This window comes from Anarhichas minor, unplaced genomic scaffold, assembly GCF_050575085.1.
Source record: "Anarhichas minor isolate MPS153535 unplaced genomic scaffold, ASM5057508v1 ptg000017l, whole genome shotgun sequence".
NCBI classification, from domain to species: Eukaryota; Metazoa; Chordata; class Actinopteri; order Perciformes; family Anarhichadidae; genus Anarhichas; species Anarhichas minor.
The window spans coordinates 1466421-1485758 of record NW_027466463.1 but is presented as its reverse complement, the minus strand read 5'-3'; the positions used below and the strand labels follow the sequence as shown (position 1 = coordinate 1485758).

Sequence of the window (19338 nt, the reverse complement as noted above, 5' to 3'; positions counted from 1 at the left end):
ACTCCTAAAAGCCTGATCCTTTTGCAGTCTTAGCTGTCTGAGCTCTGCTGTAAACCAGGGTTTGTCGTTGTTGTAACACACCCTGGTGCTTGATGGAACACAGCTGTCCTCACAGAAGCTGATATATGAAGTCACAGCCTCTGTGTACTCATCCAGACTGTTGGTAGCAGTCCTGAATACATCCCAGTCTGTGCAGTCGAAGCACGCCCGAAGATCCTCCATAGCTTCACTGGTCCACTTCTTGAATGTCCTCACCACAGGTTTACAGAGTTTGAGTTTCTGCCTGTATGAAGGAATCAGATGGACCATGACGTGGTCAGAGAGTCCCAGTGCAGCAGGAGGGACGGCGTGATAGGCCCTGCTGATTGTGGTGTAACAGTGGTCCAGAATGTTCTCCTCTCTGGTCGGACATTTAATAAACTGTCTGTATTTGGGGAGTTCATGGCTGAGGTTTCCTTTGTTAAAGTCACCAAGGACAATAACTAGAGAGTCCGGGTAGGTCCGCTCCACACACAGTATCTGGTCGGCGAGCGCGCGCTGTGCCTCCTGCACGTTGCCCTGCGGCGGCATGTAAACACCGACCAGTATAAATGAAGCGAACTCACGGGGGGAGTAGAAGGGTTTGCAGTTAATGATAAAATATTCCAGATCAGGAGGACAGTGCTGTAGAATCACTGTCACATCGTTGCACCAGCCACTGTTGGAGTAGAAACAGATTCCTCCACCTTTCGATTTGCCGGAGAGCTCCGTGTCGCGATCCGCTCTGAACAGCTGGAAGCCAGCCAGCTGGAGCGCAGAGTCCGGAATCGATCCACAGAGCCAGGTCTCAGTGAAGCACAAAACGGAGGATGAAGAAAAGTCTCTGTCTCTCCTCACCAGTAGCTGAAGTTCGTCCAGTTTGTTGCACAGTGAGCGGACGTTTGAGAGAAATATGCCCGGCAGTGGTGTGCGGAATCCACGTGTGCGAAGACGCACGAGCACGCTGGCCCGTTTCCCTCTCCTACGGCGTCTCACTGCATGGGCTAAGGCGAGCGCACCTTTGACTAGAATGTCCAGTAATTCCACAGAAGTTAGCAGAAAAGTTGGGACTAAGTCTGCTGTAGTTGTACCCCTGATGTTCATGAGCTCATCTCTGGTGAAAGAGGTCCGGGTATCGCAGCATAAAACTGAATTAACGACGAAAATGACACAAAACAATGCGCACCAACACGTCGAGGCAGCCGTCCGCGGCGCCATCTTGATGAGTAGTGCTATATCAATAGAGACCAAACTATGTGTATGAATGTGTGTGTAAACCATATGGTACAAACAATGGATAGACGCTGCCGTATTTACGTCTACATGAGGTTAGTCTGAGTGTTGGTGGAGCTGCTACTATGTTAGCATAGCCTAGCACCGATCCATCCGAGCTCCATTGAGAAGACAAGTAGCCTACAAATCGGCATCATTACGTAGTTATTTCAGAGTCCCCTTTTGTCGGTTTATTGCCATTAAATCACAGCCAGATCAGTTTATGTTGTGTTCATACAGCTGTAGTAAACAGCGACCTGTGGCTCACTAGACACAGTGAACACAGCTCGATAAAATCCATGGAGCTCCTCTGGACAATGTTATGAACCAGACATGACGGCGTTTAGTTTCCGGGATATCTGTGACTTCCACAACACGTACTAAGCAGAAATAAAGGTTATTTTTTTCATGGTTAATGGCGGACAGTTGAACGGCTTTCAGGGCGATAAGCCGCGCCCCCTCTCCGGCACGTCCAGCGAGTCCAGCGCGTCCAGCGCGATTCGCGCGATTCGCGCGATTCACATGAATGAACACTGGTCCCCGGCGTTTTGACCGGCGGCGCGATTGACGCGAATATGCGGCGCGATGAATTCGCGTTGCATATTTGGTGTGAACACGTGTTTGGTGTGAACACGACATTAGGCCACATATGAATATTGAAAATGGGCTATTGTTTAGTTTTCTTCCAGTGTGCATCATTGAGTCACCTGTGAAAGGAAATGTATGTTTATGTTTTAGAAACCAGGTGACAAGGAGCCATTGGAGGAAGAGGAGGGGGTGAAACACATCGATCCACTTCATCAGCTCATTCAACTGTTCAGCAGAACAGCCCTCACAGAGAAGTGGTGGGTTCTGTATGTATACTGTATGTAAGATACAAGGCTCCACCCATTGTTTCTGCTCTGACATAACTCATAGTTCATATTCTAGCAAACTGCATTCTCACACGTCTAGTAAAACAAGGGCTGTCTTCTGTCTTGCTAGTCATACTAAACATTTACTGCTGTCGCTAATGTGTGTGTGTGTGTGTGTGTTTGTGTTTCAGTAAACTGGATGAGGATATTCTCTACATGGCTTATGCTGACATCATGGCTAAGGTACCAGTGACGATGATGATGATTCCTCCTTTTGCAACATGTCTCTGCTGTCGACATGTAACTCTCATTTTGTATCACTCTTCGCTCCCTCAGAGTTGCCATGATGAAGAAGATGAGGATGGAGAGGAAGTAAAGAGTTTTGAGGTAGGCCATCAGTCACTCACTTCCGCCTACCCGTCGTCCATGACGGTCTCGGCTGTAAACGAGCATGCTGCTGACGTGTGTGTGGTTTTGTTACATGAATAGGAGAAGGAGATGGAGAAGCAGAAGCTGTTGTACCAGCAGGCTCGGCTGCATGACCGCGGAGCTGCTGAGATGGTGCTGCAAACCATCAGTGCTAGCAAAGGTAGGTTTTACGCACTCATCCCCCACCCTGCCTCCCACTGTAACTACTGTGCTATTACACTACTAGTTAGTAAAATGTGCCGTATTGTCACTTTCAGGGCTCAGGTTTATGCGTGTAGGTGTAAGCTTAAGTCAGCAAACATGTTTTATTTTTCAAAGCTGGAGTAAGAAGGAGCTCACTTGCTTGTTGACAGCACTCTAAAGCCTATTTGAAAGTGCACAAATTACAAAGATTGATTTTTCACAGTCGGCAAGCGTTCGTTTACATCTATTGACTATACAAACCTTGATTAGACAACTTGAGCAAACATGGTTCTACAGGATGTTAATGATTCACTGAATGGTCCACAACACATTTGAACTGAAATGTTATTGAAGAATATAGAGTGACTTTATTGCTGCATGTTTAAGTCTTCTCTGCATGAGAGTGGGAGCTAAGTTAGTAAATGTAAAAGTGCATTGATTGTTTGTTGGGTGCGCCCTGATAGATAAAGTTGTGTGTCTATGTGTGGTTCCTCTTCATAAGGTGAGATGGGTCCCATGGTGGCCTCTACTCTGAAGCTGGGCATAGCTATTCTCAATGGAGGAAACTCTACTGTACAGCAGGTATCTTAGCGTTCCTTAAGACCACAGTTGTATAGTTATTCATACCATATCGTGTCCACCTCCTGTAGTTGTTTCAAAGCAGAATTTGGTCTAAAATAGAACTCAGCTGTCCCATTGTCCTGTCTCTTTGACAGAAAATGTTGGATTATCTGAAAGACAAAAAGGACGTGGGCTTTTTTCAGAGTCTGGCTGGTCTGATGCAGTCATGCAGGTAACTCTACAAACTCTTCCTGTTTTCAAGATTGAAACATTTCATTACTTTCAATGTATCCACACCACAGCCGGGTGGGTTAATGGGTTCTGACTGTGCTTTTGACAACAAGTTCACTCAAAGAGCAGTCAAGATTGTTTAGAATTTTGAGAATTGTCTGTGTCTTTAAAAAGGCGGCTACTGACAAGTGACTGAATAAGACTGCTAACCGTCATCATGCCAGCTATTCCGCCTTATTGTGTTTGTGCTCACGCTCATGTGACCGTTGTGTAGTTTGTTTATAGCCTAGCATTGGCTTTTTTTTGTGGACATGTCAGTATCATGAATGTTTGTTTGCCGCCAGATTATTTTTGGCAATAATCCAAAAAGTCCCATTGGCTTTTTATTGAGGGAACCAGAACGATGCTAACTTTGGGGTTAGCCTACAAAAATAGGTCATCCCTGCAGCAGGCGTGAACAAAGCCGCTCTCTTCACACTCAATGGGACGTTACACAGACTGGCAGGGTAAAGTCCGTTCAATGTAAGCAATGGGTACAGTGCAAACAGGAACTGCTAATAGCTTCAACATCTGTTTATAACAACGGGGCTCAAGGTGTGCATCTCCCAATGCATTGTGGGAACTGTAGTTACAAAACGTAGAGCATGATTATCCTCCCAAATAGAAGTAGAAGCATCAGAATTCCCTTCAGCAATCAATGTTGAACACACTTATGATCTTACAGTGTTGGGTCTTTCACCCTCTCTGACTATTTTGGTGCAATTAAAGTGTAACCATTCCTTTTATTGGTAAAGGTAATGTTTCAGCCGCTAGAATACTTTATATTTTATGAAATATGGTGACAACTTTGGTAGTCATAGTTAGATAATGGTGTTTAATTCTAGCCAATGTAAAAGGCAGGGTTGGTAATCTTTTAAAACATTTCTGGTATTTTTGTTAAAATTCTCATTACAGCCAAATCAAAATGCTCTGACAAAAAAAAAATTCTGTTATCTGTGGCTGTCAAAGGACTCTAATAAGACCATCCAATCATTTTATTTTGCCTGAATGTAATGATTGGACGGCTACCTGCTACCTGATCTACCTGTTTGCAATCTGGCCGTGCACGCATTGTTCGTTACCGGAGTCTTGACAGCTGTGAGTACTGACAAGGGCCATGTTTGTAGTTAAAGTTTATGACAAGTTTATGTTCATAATGAACATTTTGTTGGATTAGCTTTGGAAGGAGGCCTGCATGGAAGGGCTGTCAGTGTTGCACACTTGGCAACTTTCTCTGTACATGTAGCAATTTTGGGAGCTAGTACTGCTAGCTACTTTAATTGAAAAAGTGTTGGCAACACTGGAATGGGTTTTTGGTTGAATGATTTTTAAAATCTAGCGTACTCTTATTGGTTTCTCAAGATTACCAACGCTAGCTTTAAGTCTCTCCATTCACATACATCAGTCCAGTGAGACGCTACATGTGAATAGGGTAAACATTTTGACTAAAAGATATCACCAAACACTTGCAACAATTCACCTAATTATATTAACCTAAACAGGGAAAGGTACAAACGCTAAAATTAAAGGACACTGGCGGATCTGAATTGGTAGGTATACAGACACTCCATCTGACTGCATAACAGTTGAAGGTACGAAAACACGCTGAAAGGTCTTCTCTATTCGATACAATGATGGACCACCTTAGACACAAAATAAACCACACATGTCAGTTAAATATAACACCATTTATTAAAAAGCAAACTCCTACGGCATACGGGTTGCAGCACACAAAACAAAAACCGTGACGCTACCGCTCTACTCCGGCATAATAAATTAAACATTTGCAAAATATCACTCAAACCCCGAGTCCCATCAGTTACAAAAGTTCCTTAAAGTAACGCAAAACAGTCTGATGACAAGCAAACAAATCCCCAAAACAAATTCAACAACAGACGTGGAAGCGTGGCGAGAAGCCGCGGTTCCTTTGTCCCCAGAACTCACGCAACCCCACCACCGCCCGTCTAGCTGGTGGTCCTCCGTGCCGTTTCCATTGAAGTCTCGAGCTTAGTAATCCATTACTGAAGTAACTAGCGGTGTCCCACAGGGTTCCGTCCTGGGCCCGCTACTGTTCATCCTCTTTGTCAGTGACATTCCCAGTCTCCTCAGTAACTTCATATCCATGTTCGCCGACGATACAAAAATCTACCAAGCCATATTGGACACCCACAAACATCAACACACAAGTCTTCAAACTGATCTAGATCAAATCCAGGCCTGGTCAGTTCTGATGCAAATGCGCTTCCACCCCGAGAAAAGTCTTGCACCTCGGACACAACAACCCCATTCTGACCTACACAATGATCAGTGCAGACGGAGTTACACATACCCTCGAATCAACAGAAGCAGAGAAAGATCTTGGTGTAGTGATCGACCATCAACTGAGCTTCCAAAAACACATTCAAACTCAAGTGAGCAAGGCCAACCGCACACTGGGTGCTATCAAACACACCTTTAAAGCAATGGTCAAGACATCATTTTTACACCTCTACAAGGGACTCGTCCACCCTCATCTGGAGATAAGGATGCGGGAGAAGGATGCAATTGAACAAGTCCAGCGCCGGGCCACGAGACTGGTGCAAGGCACTTCCAATAAATCCTACCCAGAGCGACTAGTACACCTAGGCCTACCCACACTGGAATACCGCCGACAATGAACAGATATAATCCAGTGTTTAAAATCCTACAGGGCTACGACAGCGTTAAATGCTATAGACCCTGCTCCACTTGCGGAAATTCCATGCTACGGCCATCACTGTCAACTACAACCCGAGGCCACAGTCAGAAACTACAAATACAACATCAAACTGGCATCAGGGCAATTTTTTTCACAGCCAGAATCAGCATGGCATGGAATACCTTAAGGCAGGACACAGTCGACAGCCCTTCCTTAAATACATTTAAGTCGCGAGCAGCAGATTGGAAGCAGCATCCTCACTTACACTATTACACCTTCTCCTAATAAACGCCGATTCCCCGACTCCCACGTATAGTCTAACAGATATTCAATCATGACTCATCTGAAGAGGATTGATTTAAAAACTTGGCACCGGTCTCATTACCCTAGTCGGGTACCTATTGACCGTACTAAAGATTGTTATTAAACTCTTGCTTCGGATCCTTTTTGCCGATCAATCGCCGGCAAAACGTGCTCTCCGAGTCCACCAAACGTCGCTTGCTTCCCTGTTTGCGCGCACCATCTCCTCTCGCGTCACTTCCCCCCTGTCACAATCTATACACGCCAGGTAAACATCAAATAATAACAATAACAATAACATACCCTAATCCTATCCTATGTAATAATTACAGGCAACTAATAACATTCCTAAATACAGCACTTTATATAGGTGAAGGAAAATAACCCACAGGTTCCCCATTCACCATTCCTGTACACACAGGAAGACTTCGGCGACACACTTCCACACTTGATTACTTTCTGCAATTATATTTTGTATGTTAAGTTTTCTGAAATAATTAAGACATGTTTAAATATGCAAATGATGCATTATCTTAATGAATAGGTGCACATTTGCATACATTTCCAGAACAGAAATCTGATTATTGGATAAACAAGCTCAAACTATTGTTTCATTTTGTTTAAATATTAGAGTCAAAGGTTTTTACAGATGGAAACTTCGATATCTCTTTGTATCACTTCATAAATCAGAAAATAGTTCTAAGTTTTTAGGAATAACATGTTGTATAAATCAGGCTCTGAATGATATATGTACAAACCTTCAGAATATAGAGAGGAATGAAATGGTAAAGTTTGGTGTATGAAAGAGCTGCTGAAGTGGAGATTTCTGGATCAGTCTGAGAACAAATTCATTTAGATAAAACGGCCTTAAAGAGATGTTTAGTTCAATGACAAAGACACTACAGTTGATGACTGACATTAAGACAGTTATTTTTCTGTGTGACAAGTTTTCAGATTTTTTGTTTAAATATGGAAATTAGGTATTATCTAATGGTAACTTTTGGTGAATTTAGGAGAAATCTACAGATGCAAATAAACAAAGATACACACCAGAATGTGTATTTGGGATGTTTTCTTGTTATGTTATAAAAGCACAGTGGTGGGCCGTCAGGGCCTGCAAGGCCTTCTCTGCTGGCCTAAACAGAATCACAAAGTTATAGCTATTTTAGAATTTAATATTTTTTCTGAAATACACTACATGTATTATAATTTGTTTTCCCATTATCTTATTTTCTCATTGCACAGCTCCTGTCTTCCTCAGTTGCTCTGCTTCCAGTGCAGCTTGTTTTAAGTAGAGCTTTTATCCAATCAGATCTCACCTCTGTGTCTCTAGGTAAGAAGAGATGCCCGAGGCCTGCAGACTCACAAGTGAATCCATGTGCACTTTAAGTGAACGGGGACGATATTGTTGATTGTCATAGTGTTCAACCAATCAGATCTTTAGTTTGACATGTTTGGCGTATTCTTTGACGTGTCAGAGCCTGCTAGCTGGACTACAAGTACGTCAGCATTACGTGCAGCTCAGTTTCCATGTGCAGCTCTGCAGTGAGGTACAGCGTGTGCTGTGATTGGTCAGTGGGCGAGCACGTGACTATCGTGAAACGATCACGTGATTGTTAGGTCCATAACTTTTGAACACAGGGAGAAATCGCCCCCTTCCTGCAGCCATGTGCTCTCAATCGCCTCCAAAACACAACATCAGGTTTAAGTCAAAATCAGATGGATTTATTATCCAAGAAGCATAAAAACAGATACAAACAGTTACAAACCGAATCACACTACTAATAACAAAACAAACATATAAATTCCATGAAATTGAGTCCCCGTCCGCACCACACGACAGATTGGTGTATCTGCCCCATGGTACCGAGGAGGTCTGAATCTCTCCTGGATTGACATCTCCTTTTTCCCCCAAAGTCTCTGAAAAGTCTCACATTACATATCGATCAGCTCAATGATTGGCTGAAGTCCAACAAGCCCCTCCTGGGCCGTTGATCCATTGTTTTGATCTTCACACCTCGCCCAGCCACTTTCACACAACCCCCCCTCAAGCACATTCCTCAAACCCTCCTCTTTCACTCAATGCATGAAATGACAACACTCCTTGAGTCAAAACCTTTACAAGTAAATACACTATCACATAATATCCATAATTAGGAGCTTCAAAACCTAAATTTCTCACATGATGCAGCTCAGCCAATCAAATATGGGCATTCTGACAAGTTTCCTGACTCGAGTGAGATGTACACACACCGTGACACGGGGCTGAGACGAGGAAGGACATAGCAGAGCAGTACGTTTGTTACGTTAGTTGTGAAAGTAAAATCATACGACAGAGTCCAAAAGAGAAGAGTGGGTCGCGGCTGGTCTTTAAGGGGTGATGGTAGACCCCGCAGACAGACCAGTTGAGAACCACTGTCCTACATGAGCGCAGAAAACAATATATTTCCCACAGTTTAAGCTTCTGCATGTTCCAAATGCACTAGTATTATTCAAACATACTGTTCGGTTTGTAAGCTTCGTACCGAACGGTTTAATACGAATACGTATATAGTAACAGCCCTAGAAACGAATAATAGCTGTGGCGCCATCATGTGGTTATAAGGTGGTATTTCAGCTGCAGGACAGGAGTGAAGGCCCAGGTATGAAATGCACAGCCCGCCACTGAGAAAGCAAAATTTCAAAATTGGCCAGTGCATTATGTTTTTTTCTGTAAACATAGGACAACAAAAATGTAATTAAGCATTCCTTTAAGGAGGCACTTTTGAAACTCAGCCTTATCTTTGGATTCATCACTGAGCTTGTTATGATCATTAGTGTTTACTAATGTACACACATCAACATCATTATTTCCTCTTGTACTGAACCTACAGCCTCTCAGGAAGGCGGCTGATGTGCGCGTATTTGTTACAAAACCAACTCAATATTTTTGCTGAGCAGATTGAAATATTCACATTAAAATAAAATTGTGATATGGTACTCTGGAGGATGGTCAATGAAGACAGCGCAACATATCAGAGATCCACACTACATTTGATTTTGTTTCAGTGTTCTGGATCTAAATGCATTTGAGAGGCAGAACAAAGCTGAAGGACTGGGAATGGTGACAGAGGAGGGATCAGGTAAGCTTCACTACTCTTTATATCTCAAGGTCATAACAATAGAAAGAAAGGTTCCTTGAATAATCATTTTTCTGAATTCAAGATTGGTGTTTACTGACAATGGTTTGTTGATATAAAAATGCTTTTCTTCACCAGATACAGGTCAAATTCAAAATTGCCACTTTAATTGAAAATTGTACATTCAAACCTACATCTAAAAACCAATGCTTGCTGAATCCATTGGTTTAGTAGATGGATGCTAATTCTAATATAAAATGTTTCTTCCTCTTATTTAAAATCTTTCCTAAGAGGAAATGGAAAGCGTGTCTGTGTTTTATCCTTGTCAAATCATTTTTCTTTATCCTGTCATCACTTTGGTTGAGCAATTTGTTGATTTTCATGAAGTGGTAATGCAGTACTATCTGTTTTTTATATGCATTATTAAGTGGGATTTCCTAGTGTACATGCTTATGATTTGCCTGTTATATCTAATGTGTGTATGCATTTGTTACAATCATCCTTTGGATCGCATACTGATACTTCAGATCTCCTTTGTTTTACTATTTTGTTGCACTAGATTTTGAAATACAGTCATAACTACTGAATAATATTCTCCATGTAGCAAAGTAGGAATAGTGTGTCCTACCATAAAACCTCTCAGGGAGGAGCTCACAATCAATGTTTGGGAGCACAGACTTTGCACTATGGCGTTTGACTTTCCTTCACAGAGAGTTGGTTTCTTCTAACCATGGAAGGATCTTTTCCAAACCTGAACCATGACCGCCTGTTTTTCTAACTGTGTTAACGTTCAATCTCTGAACCCATTGGCTATTAGCCTCTGCGGGCAGCTGCCAATATTTCTGGGATTTCTTATTCCTTGCAGTGGTCAACTTTTTACAGTCCGATTAGCAACTTTAGACCCAACACTGTAGTTTGAGTTGAGAGACAACGAGGATCATTTCACAAGTAGCCAGTTTACAAGCTAATTTAAGCAAACAGAAAAGCTAAATTTGTTACGGGTGTAGTAAGGACCCAGGAGCAGTACGACAAACACCAGGGATAGTTTGACTCGAAACTTTATTTTCTTCGGCACACACACAACAGGAAGAATATCCACAGGAAAACAGCGGCAGGTTCTCGTGGTCGGGGACAGAAGGCTGAGCGAGTTACCAGGGCAGAGGCGAGGCGAGGTAGTCCGAAACAGGCAGGGTCGGTAACAGGGAATCAGTCCAAGGGTGTATGCGGGAAAGTTTAGCATGAATGCGGAGAACGATCTGGCAGTGAGTGTGTGTGAGGCAGGGGGTTAAATAGTGGAGGAGGCAGAGTGAGCAGGTGAGAGTAATGAGATGATGAGGTGAGTGTGACTGGCAGGTGCACTGAATGAACTGATTAGGTGAGTGAGAGGTGGAAAAAACTAGATAGAAGTGACAGAGCTGTGACAAAATTGTCATTGGACGATAGCCGGTGGGTTCCCAGATTGCATTTTGTCCAATTTGTCCCACTGTTTTGTTCTCCACATGGACTGTTTACCTGCTCACACTACTCACTACTCACAGAAAACACATTTTGGAAGGACCCGACAAAACCTTTTTTTTTCTGTTTTTTAAGCATGAAGTCTTGCTAGTCAATTAAGTCAGGTATGACATATACTTTATGAACAGACTACATTTCTATGCAGAACATTTGAGCGGGCTTTTGGTTGCATGCCTGTGTGGAGAGCGAAAGAGGAAGGGCATTCACGACTGCTTCATTTTAGTAGTCATCAACTACTCCCAAAGACAAGTTGAATAGTTGATTAATTGCAGGAGGATCATCAAGTTATTTTCACCCAATAAAAATGATAGGTTCTTGTGAAAAAGTACAACAAGTCAAGAGCTAGCTAATGTAGGCGGGATGCACCTGGGGGTAGGTGAAATAGTCCCTGATTGGCTCTGAGAGGCTGTTTACAGTTGAGCCACGATCTGATTGGACTAAACTCCCAGCAGGCATGTCTGAGCTGGAGGTTCTGTCTGACTGTAGTATCAACACGGCTGCTTTCTCGATAGGTTTAGCTCAAACTGGAGATATGTCTGCAATTAGTTAGCTTTTTATTGGTTTAAAATGAGCTTGGCTACTTGTGAAACAATCTGCTCGTTGACATCGTCTCTCAACTCCAACTGCAGTCTCGCGTCTCAAATTGCTATTCGGTAAACTCTTTTTTGGTGTACGGAAGAGGAAGTCTTGGCCCGGATATCTGCAGGTTACACAGGAACCCCCCAAAAATAGCCGCTTGCTTCCCGAGGTTAAATCGTTGTCAGACCAATAGCCAATAGGTTCCTATAATTGGTTATAACCTAATATCTGTATTATCACTTATATACTTTTTACTCTGTGGGATTTTAAAAAATCAAATAAAGATAAAAATCTTTTTGTCTTTTATCTTTGCTCAGTTTATGTATCCTGGCTTCATGAAGTTTTAAACTAAGAAGTCTCTGCTAGTTGATCACTGGTTCTTTGTCGTCACTACAGAACGTGAACGCTGCTCTAATGATTGCTGCACAATATCATACGTTATTAATACAATGATACTATTTGAGGTGAAAGGGACAGCTAATATGTGTTTATCCAACTGTTTTTTACTGAATTGAATTATATTGTTGTCAAACCCTGAATGTGCAGAATGAAGAGAAAATTCAACCAGTAATTACTAAAACTAATGTTTTTCTACTCATAATTTCCTCATCGTTGTCTTGAAAATAAAAAGAAATCACATTAACCAGCTTTTTAACTGAACAGGTTCACCATGAGTCTACAATCAAAAAATACATAAATCACAAGGGCTTGGTATTATATATATTTTTAGATATTTCTTTTAGATTCTTTTTTGAATTTTACTGAGCTCGACAGGTTTTTTGTCAACTCATCATTTGTTTTCCATGTTGACCAAACAACCAAATTGGGATTTTTTTTAAAGCTCTTTTCCCTCTATGTAATCGTTTTCTTTGTTTCTTTCTTTGTTTCTTACTTTCTTTCTCTCTTTCTTTCTTCCCCCTGTTTTCCTTTTCTCATTTTGGTTTACTGCACTTTCTTCCCTTCCTCAGTCATCACTCATGAGCGTGGTAATTATGCCTTCTGCCATTTCCTTGTGTGTTGGTTGGTCTCTCTCTCTCTCTCTCTCTCTCTCTCTCTTTCACTACAGTCGGTTAGTTGTTGTGTCAGTTCTGTCCAGGTCCTGAGTGTAGACCTTTAAACCTCGTCCTTACCTGCTCTGTACTTGTAGCTACTTTTCTGCCTTACCCTCACCATTCTAATATCTCTTTTTTTATCTTGGCCAATTATAACTGGTTATACTGTGTAAAGTCTTAGTCCACTTCTAAAATGTGTCACGTCTTCCTCTTCCACAATAAGAATGAACTGATGACTTCTTCTCAAATACACCATATAGATGTTAAGATTAAAAAATCCAGACATCTCCAGGCAGAAGTAGTAGAAGTGTAGCTAGGGCTGTCTAAAACACAACCCATGTTTGCCTCCCTCTCAGGATTTGTACAGTATCTGGCACATTCTAAATATTACTAATATTTACCATCACCCCTACCCTCACGGCCATGTAGACAACCTACAGTCAGCTGGTGGTTGTGTCTTAGTAACTGAGATGGTTGTTATCTGTTGTGAAGTGTACAATCCCATCTGTGTTCTCACTGTCTATCTCTGTCCTTTCCTGACTCACTCTCTTAGGGCTGCAATTAATACAAAAATTACCCCCAATCAGCCAACCAAAACTATAGATTCATTAAAACTGCACTCATCAATGTTTGTTTTACTCAGGAGTTGGTGGAGATCAAAAACAGACACAAACACAACTCCACATGAAGGTTAACGCATAACCGGGAACTGTTTGTTATATATGTTTATGATGTATTTATAGTTTGTTTAGGCTCCCCCAAAGTGGCCAAAAAATAATCAATCAGTGCAGCTTTTACTTTGCTGGACATCAATGGCCTCATGCTGATTGTCAATATTATTTTCATTAATAATACAACAAGTGATGCACATGGCAAGTATATTGAAAGTGACATGGTATAAAAAGAAGTATAAGAAGAATGGGTTCATGGGTCAAACAAACAACAGACTGCTGCTGTCGTCCTGTGGGAAACAAAAAGTAAAAGTTCACTTTAGGCTTCTTATGTACTGTTGTTACATTAGTTACGTAACTTTACGAAAGAAAGTTGTTATTTGTTATCTATTTACATTTTTACGGTTGTTATGTTACGTTGTTACATTACTATTTTAACACAAACTATGATTGTTTTCTGACCGTAACCAAGTAGTTTTGTTTCACAACGTACCATATCCGTTGTTTGTGCTTTGTCAGTTCATACAAGGGTGAATACACTCAGTTTCCAATGTATTAGATACCCTTAGCTTAAGACAGCCCAGTTGAATCGGTCCAGATCTTCACTCTGTGACGGTTGTAGTTTTCACTCTATAACTTTTCAGAGGCGTTGCTTCAGTTGCCAAGGATATTGTTTGTGGTGCTGTTGGAATGTCTTTCATTATACAGATATGTATTATACATTATACATTGATGAAATTGGCTAGAAAAAATAATATGAATATGATTTATCCAACTGTTATAGTACAGCTGATCTTACAGTAGGCCAGACCAGAAGACACAAATATTAAACGATTCAGTATTAGCACAAACCAAATTATATTTCATTGTTTTGAAGAGTTTTAAGAACAGTGTAATGTTAAAGGCTGTATATTCTTGATGAAATATTTTTAAGTATTTAATGTTTGTATTAATTTGCACAACAACAACAAAAAACAATGTGTCAGTGGTTGCAGCCTGATTACTTCTCATCTGTCACCTCTTCATCCTGTCTGTTGCTCTACCTCTCCTCCTTTTCTCTGTCAGTGTTTTGGAGTGTTTTGGACTGTAAAGTGGCTGTTTCTGGCCATGCTGCTCTGTGAGTGGAGAGGGGGGGTGAACTCTGATCCTTTTCTCCTTCCTTCCTTCCTTCTCTCTTTTTATTGGCTGAGCTGTGGTCCGTAGTCAGTGTACCTGTCCTTCATGACTGTTTTGAGAAAAGATCATTTGATTAACCAGTCTTTATTTTATTTTATGTTGTGACTTTTTTTCCTCCAGTATTTTAAATTCATGATTTGGTTGTAGTTGTAGTCTTGCATTATACTGTGTATAGTGTTCAAACCTAACCTTTTTGATTGAAAATTCTACGTGCATTTATTGTACACCACATCCTTAGCTTGTCATTTTTTTATATTTCTATTTATAATCCTTGTTAAGATATTAGGAATAAAACGTTTATATGGTCAACTGTGAAAAATATATTCCCCTTCTCTGGTTTATCACTGTGTTGGGAATAAGCCTGAAAGTGCCTTTACGCAATCACTTAATGTATGTTTAGCTGATTCTTACAATTTTAGAAACAAATGAATTGTCATTAAAAATGACAAAATCTTTTTCCATGAGAAATACACTGTTAGGTTACTTACTATTATTATAGAACATTCTATTGAAGTCCAAAGAGAAGGACTTACGGGGTCCCAGAAGACCATCAGAGGACTCAGAAGGGAGGCCAGACTGTTTTAACACCGGCTTCAACCGTCACCAGCCGATAGAATGGGAGTCTTCAGTGTTTCTCAGCCTCATAGATGGGTTAGAAAAAGCTCGCTACACAAATGAGTAGGTTCAGAAGGAAGTTATCATCTATTCACACGGTTTATCACCGATATGAATACAAGAAGACGAAGACGACCGCTAGTGGCTGTGCTAATTATGACGTAGCAAAGGAGGTGACGTAGTATAAAGAGTGTCAAAGTTCGCGTAAGAAGGGAGATGGGTCTATCTGCATTCTCGGTGACTACATTCACACCCACTTCACCACACATACCCCCTAAAATAACTTTCTGCTTTAATGTACCTATTTTAACTCAAAACATGATATTTTCCTCACCCTGACCAAGTAGTTTTGGGGCCTAAACCTTACCAAACTGCGACAGTTTCCTGATGTGTAATGTAGTACTGTGCACTAGCACATAGACCTTCTTGTAACACAGAGTTTGGGTGTATTCTTGGGTCAAACAAACACAGGACTTTTACCCAGGAGAATGCTGTTCCTGACCCGCTTGAAACCAAAAGACAACATTGACTTATTTTGCAGTACCATTGTTATGTGACTTGCGTACTTAATTACCGCAAAGTTACGTTAAAGAAAAATACTTCTTTTAACTCTTATTGTAATCTTGTTTAATCCTGGACAGGACTTTCACCCGACAGACCCCCTTTCATGTCCCGTGTGTTTCCAATACTTTTTTTACGTAATTTATGTACGTTAGGTTTCACTTTCACAACGTTACAGGTGCATTTAGGTCCATCTCAAGCAGTAGAATGCTCGTGATAACCACTGATGATTCCCATTCTATTGGCAGATATTGTTAAAAATGGATGCACCACGTGGAACATTTTCAGGAACTCCTGAATCCGAACATCACACCCTTTGTGAAGGATGCACAGTTTTATTTTTACTACAGAGTAACATATAAAAACACTTCAATTCTGGTATTATCAGCAGGTCTAATTTTGTTTTCAGTAAAAGTCATTTTAGGCCATTAGTAGAAGTAAACCTCTGACATCCTGGTGGCACTGATTCATTGAAAATGTTACTCTTTCATTGAAAAAGAAACTGCACTTTCAGTCTTGTTCCGCTTCTACAGATTTTCCTCCCTCAGCCCAGTCCACTTTGTCTTCATATTGTCTGGATGTATTCTGTTAATGTTTCTGTTATTGTGAAGTGTCTCATCTCTCTTTCTCTGACCTTATTTTCCGTTTGCATTTCCTTGGTTCAAAGCAGCATTTTAGCACAGTCAGAGCAGCTGTCCTCAACTTCCTCAATGCATTCGTAATCTATGCATAATCTACAATGACAAGCGGCAACCAACACCTTTCCTTTTAACCAAACCAGTCTTTTGAGAAAACATGAACACAGCCTAACTCCAGTCCTGACTGTAAAATGCTGCAGTTTAAAAACCAACCAGTCCACCACCAAATGATGTGGCTGTCCACTGCTCATCCAAGTGTGTGTGTGTGTGTGTGTGTGTGTGTGTGTGTGTGTGTGTGTGTGTGTGTGTGTGTGTGTGTGTGTGTGTGTGTGTGTGTGTGTGTGTGTGTGTGTGTGTGTGTGTGTGTGTGTGTGTGTGTGTGCATTGGGTCAGAATGGTGTATTATGAGCTTACACCTTTCACTGACTGAAAGAAAAACACTTTGAATTTTCCATCTCTTTTTAATACTTCTTCACTCTCCATCCTCCTGTCTGTCTGTCCCTTTCCTACATGTTGTCTGCTTTTGTCTCCCCTGTTCTCTGACTTTTCTTTCTGTGTATGTGTGTCTGTTTATATGAATGTGTGTGCGCACTCGCGTGTGTGTGTTTGCACGTGCCTGTGTTCTCGTGTGTATGTTTGTGCATACGTGTGTCTGCATGTGTGTCTGTCTGTGTGTGTGTGTGTGTGTGTGCATGTATGTGTATGGGTGTGTTTCTTCTCTCCGGCCAGGTGAGAAGGTCATGCAGGATGATGAGTTTACCTGTGACCTTTTCCGCTTCCTGCAGCTGCTCTGTGAAGGACACAACTCAGGTGTGTGTGCGACTTCTCTCTTCTGTGAATTGATTGAGTATATGGCTGAGCACAGGGGCGTTTCTAGGATTCAAAGAAAGGGGGGGCTTAGCCCCAAAGAGAGTGGCATGTTTGCGCCCGCAAATTTTTTTTGGGCCCATATGGCGCAGCGGATATCCATTGTTTCAGACAGTTCATAGATTGGTTCAATCAGAGAGTGTGATTTTGGTCTGTAGTTTTGCTTGCGTTCAGTATATGATAACACAAGAGACAGAATTTGAGGGTCATAGTGAAATTTGACAACACAAATATGAACTTTTCTCAAATAAAGAGAGATAAATAATTTTCCTGCTTGTAAAGGAAAGACGGATAAATTAGCTTTCATATCCGCGTCACTCCCAAATCCTAATTCTTAAAGGGACCGCACACAATGGATGGAGAATGGACCTGACAGTGTCAACTTTATATCGTTAAGTATGATGATGGGCTGTTGGATTGTAATTTGAAGGGGGAGAAAACATACAAACCAGAACGCACGCACATATGTAGCATGTTAGAGTTATAAATAAGTTTTTGTTTTTTTAAAGCCAATAATGCCAAATTATTTGGGGGGGCTGAAGAATATTTTAGGGGGGCTTCAGCCCCTGCGCTGAGCATCTAATTATGGGAAACGTTATTAATGCTGTTAAGGCTGGTTTGAATGCTGATTACTGTTTGAATCGGAAAGTTGTTTCTTCAACCAACATGTAAACATTTTGTTTTTGTCTTAGTCTCTTAAACTCTTTAAGCTTTCCTCTATGCAGAATGAATTCTGAGGAATTACATAAAATGTCACGCAATGTTGTATAGAAATGTTACCACTACTTTATTTATTCAATTATTCAACACCTTCTACAAGCGCAAAACTGCTGTTGTTTGTGATATCCTGTTTCAGACTTCCAGAACTACTTGAGGACGCAAACAGGGAACAATACTACGGTCAACATCATCATCTCTACTGTTGACTACCTCCTCAGAGTACAGGTTAGCTCCTTCTCTTCACTTCTGCTGGTTCCTGGTTGAAATGAAATGAGTCTTCACGGAGTCAAACAGTTCTCATACAGACATAAGACACAGACAAAAACATAAAACAAAACATCCATTATTTTACATTTGACTCATTTCTTCTAAAAGATAGTTCAGTGTGAACTTAAGCAACACAAATAACAGTTTTATTCTTTACTATTTAAATCTAATCTAAAAGGAAATTCTTATTTTCTCTTTTAAAATCAGTTTTTTAAAATGTTTTTGCAATTAATACAGTTATGATGCCATTTCATGCACCTCTTTATTTGCAAAGACACAGAGATGCTGCACCAAGTACTTAGTTAACAAAGAATTTTCACATGACCTGGTGACAATGTCCTAGGCATTTGCCACCATTAGTTATTGCCTGCCTCCCAAATGTACACACCTCTTCCAAGAAAGTCAATTGGAATCATGTAGATGTACACAGACCCAGGACAGACCATGCACACCTTTGTATTGCTGTATTGTCTTGCAGAGCCACCCTCTGGTTTATCTTAGACTAACTGTATTCATCATTTTGCACACTTGCAGTTAATCAATGCAGTGAATTATTGTCAACAGTTTGTGAATGTCCCCCAAAGACATGGTATAGAAAATAGTAAAAGTGACAGTGTTCTGCCTGTATTACTTGATGGAAAGTTCCTTTTTAAATCGTTACACTTACATTATGCTCCCTCAGTATCGTGCAGATCCCCATCAGGTGTGTCTCCCCCTCCCCTCCCAAACAAAGACTGTCCCACCGGCTCCCTCACAGGCAAGATGGCACCGAATATAAAAAACAAAACAGGGATTTATTCATCTCTTATGGTGCCTAAATTTAGTGGATCATATAAAAACAATGTATGGAATTAATCTGCAAAATGAGACCAAACTTTTAATCTCAGTTGTTGAGCCAAGACAAAGGCCAAAATGTGATAGACGGACACACACACACACAATCAAACACATGACTTCCCCACAGTCTTACGCCTGACAAGAGATAATAATAATA

General features: G+C 41.1%; 1 protein-coding gene across 1 annotated transcript in view; it reads left to right on the top strand.

The window, feature by feature from the left end:
- ryr2a (ryanodine receptor 2a (cardiac)) overlaps nucleotides 1-19338 on the top strand; it is a 187745-nt gene that overhangs the window by 138274 nt on the left and 30133 nt on the right. The window contains exons 82-91 of the mRNA XM_076092739.1: nucleotides 2029-2135; nucleotides 2336-2387; nucleotides 2481-2531; nucleotides 2634-2733; nucleotides 3259-3338; nucleotides 3473-3549; nucleotides 9613-9686; nucleotides 12746-12763; nucleotides 17220-17300; nucleotides 18214-18302. Of these exons, the coding sequence (XP_075948854.1) occupies nucleotides 2029-2135; nucleotides 2336-2387; nucleotides 2481-2531; nucleotides 2634-2733; nucleotides 3259-3338; nucleotides 3473-3549; nucleotides 9613-9686; nucleotides 12746-12763; nucleotides 17220-17300; nucleotides 18214-18302 (729 nt within the window). The remainder of the gene's footprint in view (nucleotides 1-2028; nucleotides 2136-2335; nucleotides 2388-2480; nucleotides 2532-2633; nucleotides 2734-3258; nucleotides 3339-3472; nucleotides 3550-9612; nucleotides 9687-12745; nucleotides 12764-17219; nucleotides 17301-18213; nucleotides 18303-19338) is intronic.